Below are 14198 nucleotides of genomic sequence, written 5' to 3'. Positions count from 1 at the left end.
GAAAAGATTTCAAGGGTAGAGTTCGAGTCTGGTCTATGTAAGAGTGGGAAGGCTGAGAAACACAGATGTTCTGTCGACTATGATAATCAGTCAGCATCAATATTTTTATTAACAAACATGAATATGTTTTAGAAAATAAAGTTATTTCCTTAAACTCTTTTGCAAAAGTTGCTACTGTTCTCTCCAACTGATATGTGCAACAAGCTGGGTTATAAAAGATGCTTATTTCCAAAGGCTAAAGTGGTACAAAGTATGAAAATACTTAAAGTAGGTTTTGCTGCCACACCAGCCTTGATGGGCAGCTGACGCAGTGACACCCTGGCATTGCTGGAGAGCAGACGGTAAATACAGAGCATTTGTATGCTATTTGTTTATATTGCTGAAGTATGCGCGGTGCGGTGGAGTCAGACATCCTGTCAGTCAGCTCTGTTTCCGCGTCAACAAATGTTAATGGAAATATTTACACATGTTTTGTTGTTTAGCAGCTTTTGTTGTTTAAATGATACAACCAAATAAGTTGTATCATTCTATTTAATATTCTTTTAATCACGATTGAGGGATAAAGCAACATTGGCGATAGGAAGAATGTTTAAAGCAATCACACAGTCACTGCAAAAAGTCAGCTTTTGAGAAAAAGATCTAAGAAATGTCATAAAATAGTATTTTGTGGAAAACCCCATGTGATTTAAGTTTTAAAGCCCAGAGGCAACCATGTATGAAGGCTTAAGTGGAAAAGTTTTCTTTTTGCATTTCGACACCATAAGCTGGCAGAACAATACTGACCAGGGGAAAGCTCTAGTCATGAACATGCATGCTGTGTGTGGATCAGTTAAAACTGTTCCTTTTGACTAGTTTCCTATCATGGCTTAGCCATGACAGTCATAATGTGAATATTTTTCTCATTGTGGAATAAAAAGTTATGTTTTCTTTTTGTTGCAACATAAAAAGAACAACAGCAAGAAAAGAAGAAAGTAAACCTGTCAAATCTTCCTTCACTACTCTAAGCCCTTTCTAAAGTTACCTCAGGCCTACCAGTGTTACTAGCAAAGAGAGAAGTGCCAATCTGAACGAGGCAAATGTACTTGAGTCCATCAAAACCACAACCTCAAAGTTCTCCATTGCTCAGTCTCGCTGCAAACCTTATTAGAGACTATTTTGTACAGTCATGCCTCACCCACGTTCCTGGCTATATTCATGGCCACAAGATTAAGGAATAGACCATAATGGAGACGCTCCAAACTGGGGTAGAACCAAACCAGACATTAACCAGTTAGAGTTCTCCCCAATATTAGGGAGAAGTGCCCTAATATTGTCTAGAACCAGCTTGAGAAAACCTCAGCCTATAGTTTGAGGTAGGAGAGGCACATCATTGGACTTTGAAGACAGAGAATCTATGAGAGGCTTGTAATTCTCAGAACCCCTGGGAAAAGAGGAACATGGAGAACCTAATGTTCCTTAATCCCTTTCTAGGAACTCTGGGAATATTATTGGTGTGATAGAGGATTAGCAGCATCTGTATTGTCTAGGCCTGTCGCAATAAACGATAAATCAATTAATCGTAGGATAAATTAAAACTATCGACGTCATTTTAATTCCGGCCTTTTTCTCTTTCTGTTGATGACACTGAATGAAAAAAGGCTCAACTCCGCTGCTCTCCACTGATCCTCCCTTCCTCATTTCCTTAGTGTAATGTCCAGTTCACACTACACCATCTTAGAGCTGTCGAATGGACCGATTGTCGGTCCATTTTCAAAACCTGAGAGATCACACATTAGCCGACAGAAATCCTAGGTATAATGGTTCGATCGTGCCATGTGGCGTCAAACAATGGGCACAAAATAATGGCTACAAGTTAACTAATTTTAAAACCAGGCATTTACTACAATCTACCTGCAACGCATGTGGCTCTAGTGTCAGCGTAACGTCCTGACTGACTGAAAATCATTAGAACCTATTTATGTCACGTTAATGAAGAACAGCTGAAAAGTTACCGGGTTCATCAAGTAGCAATTTCGCTCCAACTCCTCCCCTCATCATTTTCCATATTCTTTGCACAAAATATTTTATAACCATTAATGTTGTTTCCACATATTATCTCCAATATCAGCTGGACTTCGGGTTGCACCGTGTCAGCTGTTTGGGATTCCCCTCTGTAATTTCCCCTCAGAAAGCGCAGAGGAGAATCTGCGCTTTCTGATTGGCTACCTGTCACATTCAACAGGCTGAGTTAAAAGCTCCCAGTCGGGGAAAACCCCTGATTTAGATCGGAGCGGCCACCACGATCTACCTACCGTAACACACAACACACTACAGGATGATCGGTGATGAAATCACAAGCGACAATCTTAGAACGATCAACGTCCTAAGATTGTCGTAAGGGGAAAATGTAGGTGTGAACTAAGGTGTAGTGTGAACTATTGCATCAGGTAGTCGATGTTCCATCTTCTCAATTTAAATCTAATGATCACTGAAGAAGGGCAATATGATAAACAGACTTCATAATCTGCACTCTTTTGGTTGAATGCAGTTTTTATTTCCACTTTGGTGTTTTTATTCAAGTACATTTTTGTTAATGGAGACTGAGAATCCATTTTATTTTTGTTTTTGGTTGTTTTGTTTATTTTACCAGTTCCAGTGTTAAGTGTTCTTTTGAAAATAAAGTGTCTCTATCTTTGGCAGGAAATCGCATACATTATTACGTCATTTCCATTAAATCAGTGTACAAAGGTCTTCAAACAATACTATCGTCTATCGCAATAGTTTTTGAGACAGTTAATCGCTCAGCAAAATTTGCTATCCTGAAAGGCCTAGTATTGTCATTCTCATGACTGTTGGTTGGATGACAGGGCATAGGAATGTGGGCTAGGCTGTACATGCTGGGATTCAGGTGTGATGTGAAGGTGTAACCCAAGTATTAGAAAGTCTAATGATTCAGCTATGTGAAAACGATTGCGATGGCAGCAGGTGCAGAGGTGGAGAATGGCAGACTGGGGACTCTTGTTCTCAAGTCTTTGAGTTCAAGTCTCAGCATCTACTTCACCAGTCTACTGGTCACTGCTGAATGCAAATACAAGATGATCAGCGGGTTGATCATTAGGGCTTTCTGGAAGCTAACAGAATCTGGACAGAAAGGTATGACAAAAAATCCAGCAAAGTTAGCAAGTAAATAAACTAGGGTGGTACTGAGCCGATTCTGAACACCTGTCAGGAATCAAGAATCTGGAGCCAACTGAGGAAGGATGATTAGGAGTAATGGCCAAGTACAAACAAATACATGGAGACGGTGATGGTGACAAGATCTAAACAGAAAAAAGCCAAACAACCAAGCAGAGCAAGCCGAAACTAAGCCAGCCAGAAATACCAGAAATACTAAACAAAGCAAGAAGACATACAAACTGTTCTAAACTGAGAAGAACAACACAAACTTTGAGATGACCAACTAAACTCCACCTTTGTAATAAGGCGTAGTTCAAAGATGTCTAGGCTTGTCTGTTTTAGGGAGGTGTTAATTAGAAACCACAATTAGAAACCCAACATAATGGGGCAAAATACAAACGTATCTTGCACCTCCACTGACAAACCAGTTTTCTGCATTGTGTTTGGCTTTGAATGTCAACTAATACACTTGTACATTGTTTTATTTTGTTATCACATCCTGGGACAAAAAAAAAGACATATTTAGAGTGTTTTGACCTGTCAGGAAAAACCTTCTCTATTTGGTTGAAAGAGTGGAATCAAAAAGGTGTCGCATAATACCAGAGTTCGGTTTTAAAACTTCTTGCATCACAAGAGTAGTCTAAGACTAACAATAGCGTAAGACTCGTCTCAATTTTCACTTGGTCAGAATAGAAGTGACGATAGAGCTTGGGAACCAGAAGTGTGGAATCCATAGCAGCTAGATTCACTGGAACGTGAAGGTTGTCAAGGACGGCCAGCTGCTGCAAGAAAGTCTCAAAAACATCGAAACTAGTCCATTCATTTCAAATTGCTTTTTATTTTATTCAAAAAAAGTTTGATCTCATAAAGTTTTAATGTCATTACAGCTGCAGGTAAACGTCAGAGCTCAAACATTGTCTCCACACTAAATGCTATGGTATTTGCTGTTTTTGGTGACACTAATGTAATCAGTTTTCTCCCGTCTCTTGAGCTGAATATGTATCCACCTATTCAATTGTAACTCTGTTCACTTTAATTTTGCCATTTTCCGAGATCTGTTCCTATACTGTTCGTAGAGTCTTAACATGTCCAAGTTAAATGTATGAGGTACACTGAGACATTTTTCCAGTCACTTCAAAAGAATGTTCTTACCTCATGCCTGTGTGACAAGACAAAATTTTAAAAAACTACTTGTTTCCTTGATCTAATCTCTGTCACGATCAAATCTGTGTTTTGGGTGGCTCTAAAAGTAAACTCACTAAGGAACATACCACATTTATCACCATTCTTCTCCACCTCCCTCAGGTTTTATTATATCCTCCTCCCCCCTAGGAGATAAATAGTGAAACGGAGTAAACAGGTGTCACAGATTCACCTGTGCATCAGAAGACATCAGAAACAATCCACCTGCAAATCATACCTGGGGATTAAACATCACCTACACAGGACATTCTAAGGAATTATCTTTTGCACTAAGGACAAAAAAAATTTACAGGTAGGTACAACAACCAACTTCAATTTTCTTTTTTCCTTTTTATATTCTTTTACGGCGGCAGCAGCTACTATATTATACAAACAAATGACAATTTTAACCATCTGAGGAGTGGTAAGTGGTAATTATATAAAGAAGCTTAGGTAACTGCTAATTAGAAGTTCTTTAGCGATATGAAATAACTCCCTATTTAGACATTTCTTAAAATGCTTTGTTATTCTTATAGAAATATTTCATAATACGTATAAAATGTTTTATTAGGAATATAAAGCAAAACTTATTTTTTTAATATTAGAAAATTTGGCAAGTAGATTATCTTTTTGAAGATCTCACATATAACTGAAAATAAGCCCTTATGTTACTTAATTAAGCTATCTTACATTTTCCAGACAGCATGGATAAACTACTGATCCTCAGTGTTCTGTTGGTGATGCTATCCTGGGCATTTATGGCCACAAATGCTCAGAGCAACATTACAACTACAACCACTGCACCAACAACTACCACAACCACTGCACCAACAACTACCACAACCACTGCGCCAACAACTACCACAACCACTGCGCCAACAACTACCACAACCACTGCGCCAACAACTACCACAACCACTGCGCCAACAACTACCACAACCACTGCACCAACAACTACCACAACCACTGCACCAACAACTACCACAACCACTGCACCAACAACTACCACAACCACTGCACCAACAACTACCACAACCACTGCACCAACAACTACCACAACCACTGTGGTGGCACCAGGTTTTAATGGATTAGTTGGTGCTGCAAATACAGCCACCGTGGCACCAGTTAATACGACCACAGGAGCACCAGTTACCAATGAGACTGCAGCAGCAACAACCATCATACCTGCAGTGGTAAGTCATACAAAATAAAAAATAATAATAGATTGCTGGAAAGAACATAAAAAAATTATCCACTATGAAGTTTATTGAAAGATTATTATAGTGCAATATTTAAAATACATGCCTTCACCTTTGTAGGCCAGTATTTCTCGACAAGAATGTGGCACTTCAAAGCTCTGTGCAGCTGAACCCTCAAAGTGCGATCCCGCTTCTGGAACCTGCTATTTCCTTTCTGCCAAGCAACAAAGTGGCCAAACGTACAACTTTGAGCTCTCAGGACAGACAGACGGCTACATTGCTGCTGGTTTGTCAACTGCTATATCTCTGGTAATGCATATTTTATGAATAGATTAAAATACCATGGAATCTAAACCAGAGCAATATTCAAGTTTGAAAAGATGGAAAATAAAATAATATGTTTTTCAACAGTCTGCCAGTTACAGAGTCTACATCTGCGCTAACAACAACGGTGCTGTCCGTTTCTTCACTGGCTTCATCAATAATCTGGTTCTAAATCTGACACAGGTGAGAAACTTATACAGCATTAGTAGTAGGGATATATTTCTCAATTTGTGCGACACAATGTTTGCATGGACATCATTGTTTTACTTTCAATAAATTAAACTCTTTCCCTCTTCAGACACTGAACACAAGCAATGTGAAGGGATCAGTCACCACTGGAAAAATCCAGTGTACATTTTCAGCTGATCTACCTGACACAACGACACGAGCAGCAGGCTATGCCGCGTTTATTTCAACTGGATCTTACAATGCCAGTAAGGAATCACTTTAACCATCACGCAATTACAATGTCACTTATGCTAATCACCAGAGTCATTGGTATCACCGTTTGAAATCATTTTGTGTTTTTGCATCTTTTCTCAGCTTCCGGGCAACTGGGAAACCCAACCTTCAGAGTCCTAACACCTGTTGTGAACCTCTCTGACCCTACCACCAACATCACCAATTTGCTAGGAAACAGCACTTCCTCTGCCTATCCAGTCACACACACACAGTCATTTTTGCCAGGTAAGCTAATGACGCCAAAGCCAGGGAGACAATATAGAGCTAATATAGATAATGAAAGGTATTCATATTCTGTTTAAATGACATTTTTTTTAAAAGCAGTAACTCTTTTTTAATGGACAGCCTTTGCATCTATTTTAGTTTCTAAAAGCTGCCTACATCATTCCTGGTAGAAACAAACTATTCGACTGAATACAAGTAGTTTAAAATTTACATTTTCTATTTAATTCCTTGTTAAAATAGAACTGGGAACTCCAACATAATCTGGATGAGTTTCAGGGTGGTGATTTAAAATAGGTAAAAGAAAAGTCATAGCTGATAGAGAAGAATGGGGCAAAATTCTCTCAAAGCAGAATCATTGACTGGTGGACGGCTACAAGAAGCATTTCACTGAAATTATTTTTACTATAAAACAGGGGATACAGAGTCCTAACTTAATTGATTGTAGTTAAATTTGTGTTTAGTCAGTAAAACATTGTTCCACTTTTAATCTTTACTTTTATTTTTTGCCAAAGTCTCACATGAAGATCGTTCTCAAGGCTTTTATGCAGCAAGCATGTTTTAGATGTTCTCCAAATCTGCTGGTTCTTCATATTAAAAATGACCAAAGCACCAAATTTCTTACTTCTTTTCTGTCTCCTCCCCTACAGTTCTGCTGGTCACCGTGTCCATGCTGGCTTTCACGGCAGTATGAAGCAGCTTATCTCCACCAAGTTCATTTTATGCTGATTCAATGAACAACTCTTCAAGCCTCTGATCCGCTGCTTGTTGACAAGTTTGTGATTCTGAATCAAAAGAGAAATGATGTCACCTGCTTCTTCTTTAGTTCTATAAAACTATTTACCCACAGGACTACTGGATTTCTGCTCTGAGATGTAAGAGCAATGTAAAACTTTTCAACAAATGAGGAAAAAACTGATTTTTGTCAAGAGTCAAAAATATGTCATCATCAACAGCATTTGGGTTTCAAGATCTGGTTACTTTAGAAGCCCATTTTACTGGTGCATGTTGAAATCTTCAAGTCTTATTTCTTTTGACACTACATTGTTCTTTGTTGTAATAATGGTGTTAATTATTTAGCACTTCCTAAATGATGAAGTCTTTAATGGCTGATGTGAATGGACATGTTAATACAATTAACACGTTAAATGTGGTAATACATGTTGCAAATTGAATATTTTAATATATATTTTTAACAAAATACTTTGTCAGCTTAATTATTCAAATTGAAATAAATACATCTTCCTGACTTGGTCCAGCCTTTTTATTCTACTTTTAACTCAGCACTTTCTTTAAACATTTTCCATTTCCGCTGGAGACGGAGCGACTGGTACCCTTCCTCCTCCGCCCCCTCCTTGCTCATCCACTCATTCACAGGATTCACAGGATTCACAAGACACCTTTAGAGAAATGTCTTCTGGACCAGAGTTTCTTAAATTTATAGATGGGCTGAATCAACAGGTTCTACTTGGGACGTCTCTCCTTAGCACTCATGTAACAGACCTCACTACATTTCAGCCACCTGCCTCTGATTTCCCAGAGGATCCATCACTCTGTGTTTCTGAGGTCTGAGGCCGGGGTCCAGATATTATTTTTACACCCGTCCTTCTCCAGAATGTATCTGGCCCCCTGGCACTGCAAAACAGGACATTACCTGTCCGGATCACTACAAGAAAAGTTACAAAAAACAGAAACATAAAATACAGTGGACCTAATTCAAATCTCAGACGGTTCCCCTGCCTAAAGGAACCTCAGACTCAAGAACGCTTGGCCTCCAAGTCACTAAAATTAGCTCTTTTAAATACCAGATCTCTCTGTGCTAAAGCTCTATTAATCAATGATTTCATCACTGAGCATAATATCGATGTTATGTTCCTGACAGAAACATGGTTGAATGACAATAATGAACCGATCGTACTAATTGAATCTGCGCCTCCTAACTACAATTTCTTAAGTGAGAATAGAAAACACAAAAAAGGAGGAGGCGTGGCTTCAATATTTAAGAATACAGTAAATAGTAGTAAAATCTCTTTGGGTCACTTTACTTCTTTTGAGTATCTTGGAATTGAGATTTAAAGCCTCAAATGAACTTTGACACTAACTTTATACAAAACTCCAACATATGTGGAAAATTTCTTTACTGAGTTGAATGAACTTCTATCTCTCGTATGTATTAATTATGAATGCTTAATAATTGTTGGTGATTTTAACGTTCATGTTGACAACCCCCAAGACAGAGGGGCTAAAAAGCTCTCTAATATCCTAAAGACTTTTGGTCTAACACAACATGTCAAACAAGCAACACACACTCAAGGACACACACTGGACCTGGTTATCAGTAAGGGTGTGAATATTTCCAATGTCTCTGTAACTGATGTCGCCCTGTCGGATCACTTCGCTGTTATCTTTGAAAGCTCTTTATCCTTTAATCCACTTGGACAAACAGCAACCATCACAAAACGTTCTCTCACTGAAAGCACAGCAGAAACATTTAATCAAATCTACTCTTCTTCCTCACCCTTAAGCTGTAATGACGTAGATAAGTTGGTAAATGATTTTCAGTCTAAAGTTTCAGATATCATTGATTCCATTGCCCCAATTAAAGTGAAGGTTGTGTCTGGTAAGAAGAAATCTCCATGGAGAAATGCACAGTTAGATCTGCAAGACAACTCTGCCGTAGGGCAGAACGAAAATGGCGTAAAACTCAACTTCACGTTCATTATGACATCTATAAAGAAAAACTATGTTACTATCATTTAACACTCAAACATGCAAGACAGGCCTTCTTTGCAGATGTCATAAACAAAAACATTAACAATGCTCGAGCTTTATTTGCAACAGTTGACAGGCTCACAAACCCTCCTATCACCTTATCACCTGAATTTCAGTCTATTGCCGCCTGTAACCAGTTTTCCAGTTTCTTTTCAGAGGAAATTCAAAAAATCAGAGGATTAATCAGCACATCCACTACAAAGTCAGTACCAACACTGAGCCCAAACAAAACAAATACAGGGAAAATGACCCGATTTCAACTACTTAATTATAAAACCCTAGAGGAAATTATAAGTCAATTAAGCTTCAGTTCCTGCTGTCTGGATGTCCTACCCACACATTTCTTTAAGAAAGTTCTGCCTGTTGTTGCTATTGATCTGATCCAAATAGTAAATTCATCGCTCTCATCAGGCGTTTTCCCCCAGGCTTTGAAAACGGCAGTAATCAAACCACTGATAAAAAAGAACAATCTAGACAAATCACTACTGCAGAATTACAGGCCGATCTCTGACCTCTGACCTCCCATTCATCAGCAAAGTTATTGAAAAAGTTGTGTGTAAACAGTTAAATAGCTTCCTAACAATGACCAACTGCTTTGACTCCTTCCAGTCTGGTTTCCGGTCTCACCACAGCACAGAAACTGGCCTAGTCAAAGTGTTCAATGACATCCATATAAATACGGACTGTGGGAGAACCACAGTGCTGGTTCTGTTGGACCTCAGTGCAGCTTTTGACACTGTTGACCATGACATATTACTGAATCGACTGGAGAGTTGGGTCGGACTCTCCGGTCCAGTGCTTAACTGGTTTGAATCTTACATAAGGAACAGGGATTTCTTTGTTTCAATTGGAAACTTCTCATCAAAGAGGTCAAGCCTCCAAAAGGGGTCCTAGGATTGAACCCCAAGGTTCAATCCTAGGACCCCTCTTATTCAATATTTATATGCTCCCACTAGCTCAGGAACAGGAAATAATATTAGCTACCATAACTATGCAGATGACACACAGCTCTACATTACGATGTCACCAGGTGACCTTTGACCCCATCCAATCACTGAACTGATGCTTAGAACAGATAAATGTGTGGATGTGCCAAAACTTCCTCCAGCTGAACAAAAACAAAACTGAAGTTATTATTTTTGGACCTAAAGAGGAACGATCTACACTTATAGATCTATAGTTATAGATATAGTTATAGATCTAGTTATATATCTGGAATTATAGATCTAGAGTCAGTGCACACCTTCAGTTATTACAACTAAAAACCCGCAATCAGCCCAAAACCTGGGAGTAGTGATGGACTCTTACCTGAAACTTCAGAGCCACATAAAGACAGTCACAAAGACGGCCTTCTATCACCTGAAGAACATTTCCAGGATTAAAGAACTAATGTCTCAGCCATGCGTTTATCTTCAGTCGTATTGATTATTGTAACGGCGTCTTCACAGGTCTGCCCAACAAATCAATCAAACAGCTGCAGCTGATCCAGAATGCTGCTGCTTGTGTTCTGACTAAAACCAGGAAGATAGAGCACATAACACCAGTTTTAAAGTCCCTCCACTGGCTCCCTGTAGCTCAAAGAATAGACGTTAAAATACTGTTGTTAGTTTATAAATCACTGAATGGTTTAGCACCACAATACATTAAAGATTTGCTGCTGTTGTATCAACCTTCCAGAACCTCTCAGGTCTTCTGGTTCTGGTTCTGCTCTGCACCCCCAGAACCAGAACCAGAACCAAACGAGGAGAAGCAGCATTTAGCATCTATGCACCAAAAATCTGGAACAAACTTCCAGAAAACTGTAAAACAGCTGAAACACTGACTTCCTTTAAATCTCAACTAAAAACCCACTTGTTTAGAGTTGTATTTGAAACGTAATCAATGCAAGTTTATTGACGGAATCTGACTTGATGTTGTTTTTATTGTTGATTCTATGTTGCATTGTGTTTTTGTGTTTGATTTGATGTAAAGCACTTTGAAATGCCTTGCTCCTGAAATGTGCTATACAAATAAAGTTTGATTTGATTTCATTTGATTCTATTGAATTTTCTAGGGACACTCAGATCAGATTTTTTTTTTTTTTTTGCTACCGATTCTGAAACTGATCTCCTGGATTCATTTTTTGCTTCATGTATAAACGCTACAATGTGATCTGGCAAAATGGAAAAAAGTTTTGGTAATAAAATCACCTAATTTAGACAAAAACAAAACAGAACCAAACATGCAAGATATATGCAGGGACAATGTATCAAGTATTAAGTCAGAGAGACAAGTGAAAAACCTTTATTTGAATTATCTGTGATGAACCATTAGAGGAGAGGATAGTGGATTGCTTCACGTTATCTGAAAACACAGGGGACTGTATCCAGGAGAATTGTTTGTACACTGAAAACAGGTGTAATGATGTCACAGCAAGTGCAAAACTCTAAAATTTTAGACATTATTGACTCCTCTGCTCCTGTATTGTTAAGGTTGTGTCTGGTAGGAAGAGATCTCCTGGGAGAAATACTCCACTAGTGAGAAATGAAAATCAGCACTTTGTCAAAGAGCTGAACAGAAATGGCATAAAATTCAACTCTAAACTTCTTATGAGATCTACAGAGAGACTGTAAAGTTCAGAGCCACTAGAAGGACGTTGAATGAAAAGAAAACAACAGAAATTTTCTTGTCTGCAACCAGATTGTATATTATACTAACTAGTGCACACCAGGCAGTATCTCATGTTAACCAGATCTTGTGTGTACGAGAATGTAACTCAGAGCTAAAACATTTAAATATTTATCAATTTGTGCGACACAATGTTTGCATGGACATCATTATTTTACTGTCAGTTAATTAAACTGTTTCTCTCTTCAGACACTAAGAGAAACTTCAGACACGACTTTTAACTCTGCACAGCCCAGACAAATTGCACAGTCTGACTGGATAACCCCGCCTCACTTTTCCAACTGTGACATCTGCTGCACTCCTCCTGAGCATTGGGTGTTAGACGAACGCTCAGGGTGTAAATTTGAACCAGTGGTTCAAGTTTACAGGCAGCAAAAAATAAATAAATCTGTAGTACATGGTTGCAAGCAGTGATGGCATAGTTACTTTGAAAAAGTAACTTTAATTGGACTACTGATTACTCCTTGAAAAAGTAACTTAGTTAGATTACTGACTACTTGATTTGGAAAGTAAACAAGTTACATTAAAAGTAACTTTTTAGTTACTTTCAGCAGCTTTTTAGTTACTTTGAGCTTTCCCAATACTTAATTGTCAGCTATTTTATAATGGTAACACCAACAGTGTGTCTCCACTGATAAGGTTGAACTGAAGAGGAGATTGTACAAAAAACAGTACAAAAAAATAAAAAACGTGTGTAATTTGTGTCATCCACTGTTGTCTGGAAAACTCTAAGAAGGATTGTAAACCCTCCCTGCCTCCAGCCTCCAGGTTCTGTGTTACGGCACTGAGTTTGCTGTCAAAGCTCAGCGCACAGAGCTCCTCCTGCAGCTCCACAGCTCAGATTGCTGCACAGATTTGTGTCACTTATCTTAATATTAATAATTATAATGGCGTTAAGTTGCCATTATAATTATTGGCAACTACGGACACGTTCATTCGTGGCTGTTTTCACGTTTATTGCGCTGTTCAAATTAGTCTCGGTGTTTGCAGTTTTCTGGAGCGCAACGGGAAGCTCCACGTCATTCAGAGGTAGCTAATATATTAACTTGACATTAAAAACACAGCGGGACGGATCATCCGGGAAATGATGGAGAGGGAGAGACTGACTAAAACTACCTTAATGACGGACAAATTCTGGGATTTATTATGAGTCTCTGCTTATTTCCAAGCCCAAATGAGCAACTTCACGTTCAAAAACGAGCCCAAAAAGGCGCAACCAGCAACTCGTTAAATTTGCAAGCGACTTTAAAAGAATTAAGCCCAAAGCCGCTTGTAATAATCGGACTTAGCGACAGAAACTCAAAATAGTTCCAGTTTTTCCACGAACAAAATGTGTATCTCCCTCCATTGTTTACATTTCTGTCGCATAGAGACGTCGGTCACTCGACAAGACGAGTAGAGGAAATACGATTAAATAACAAAAGAAGATAGTAACGCAGTAACACAAAAATGATTTTGATAAGTAACTGTAGTCTGACTACTGGATTTGAAATAGCAACGCGTTAGATTACTTGTTACAGAAAAAAGTGGTCCGACGTCAGTAACGCGTTACAAATTAACGCGTTACTGACATCACTGGTTGCAAATGCAAGCTGGACAACAGATATATGTTTGGAACAGCTTTTGTTGTCAGACTTTGTGAAGGAGATGAATTATAAGCAGAGTAAAGAGAAAATAGAAAAAATACTGTATAAGCAGGAAATAAAGAGTCACTAGGCTGAGGTGGAACAGATTCCATTCAAGCTAAATGTAAGTGAGATTACATGTGTAAAAAATGGGAAAATAAAAGCTCTTTCAAAAGCTGTAATCTTGCTTTGGTGAAACAAACTAATATAATCTAGTTTTTCTGGTGATATTTCCACCATTATTTCTGATGTGAATTGGCTTGATATACACATATCTTTTGGGTGATTTCCTCTTTACATTCCAAGATGTTACATACTTTTGTGCAGATCTATGGTTTTGAGGGAGTTCCCAAATGATCACTTAATCTATGCTGAACCAATATTTTCATGATCTAAACTGGTGTGATGCTCTGCATACTTTAAATGACGCTTAGACAATAAAAGAAATTTCTTTTCAGTAGGTTGAAATTTTACAAAGAGAGGGTGTGCTTTAGAATTATGCGACATCCACATGCCTGCGTGATCATACACAAAGAAAGAAAGACTACATGTTTTCTTAGTCAAATCTCTGACATAATCTCGTCTTTAA

At 38.4% G+C, this 14198-nt stretch overlaps 1 protein-coding gene across 1 annotated transcript; it reads left to right on the top strand.

The window, feature by feature from the left end:
- Positions 1-4490: 4490 nt before the first annotated feature.
- On the top strand, positions 4491-7794 carry si:cabz01007794.1 (mucin-5AC). The gene is made up of 7 exons (XM_044098382.1): positions 4491-4651; positions 5038-5531; positions 5658-5846; positions 5949-6044; positions 6160-6295; positions 6405-6548; positions 7196-7794. Exons 2-7 carry the CDS (start codon positions 5043-5045, stop codon positions 7237-7239), a joined length of 1098 nt encoding a protein of 365 aa, XP_043954317.1. The 5' UTR covers positions 4491-4651; positions 5038-5042; the 3' UTR covers positions 7240-7794.
- Positions 7795-14198: the final 6404 nt, after the last annotated feature.

The sequence above is a fragment of the Gambusia affinis genome, linkage group LG18 (assembly GCF_019740435.1).
Source record: "Gambusia affinis linkage group LG18, SWU_Gaff_1.0, whole genome shotgun sequence".
In the NCBI taxonomy this organism is placed as follows: Eukaryota; Metazoa; Chordata; class Actinopteri; order Cyprinodontiformes; family Poeciliidae; genus Gambusia; species Gambusia affinis.
The sequence above is the reverse complement of the archived record's forward strand: the minus strand, read 5'-3'. Positions and strand labels throughout refer to the sequence as shown.

Coding starts and splice junctions, on each gene's coding strand:
- si:cabz01007794.1 (XM_044098382.1), top strand. CDS start 5,043: ATGGATAAACTACTGATCCTCAGTGTTCTGTTGGTGATGCTATCCTGG. Junction 6,296..6,404: donor AACTGGATCTTACAATGCCA/GTAAGGAATCAC, acceptor ATCTTTTCTCAG/CTTCCGGGCAACTGGGAAAC. Junction 6,549..7,195: donor CACACAGTCATTTTTGCCAG/GTAAGCTAATGA, acceptor CCTCCCCTACAG/TTCTGCTGGTCACCGTGTCC.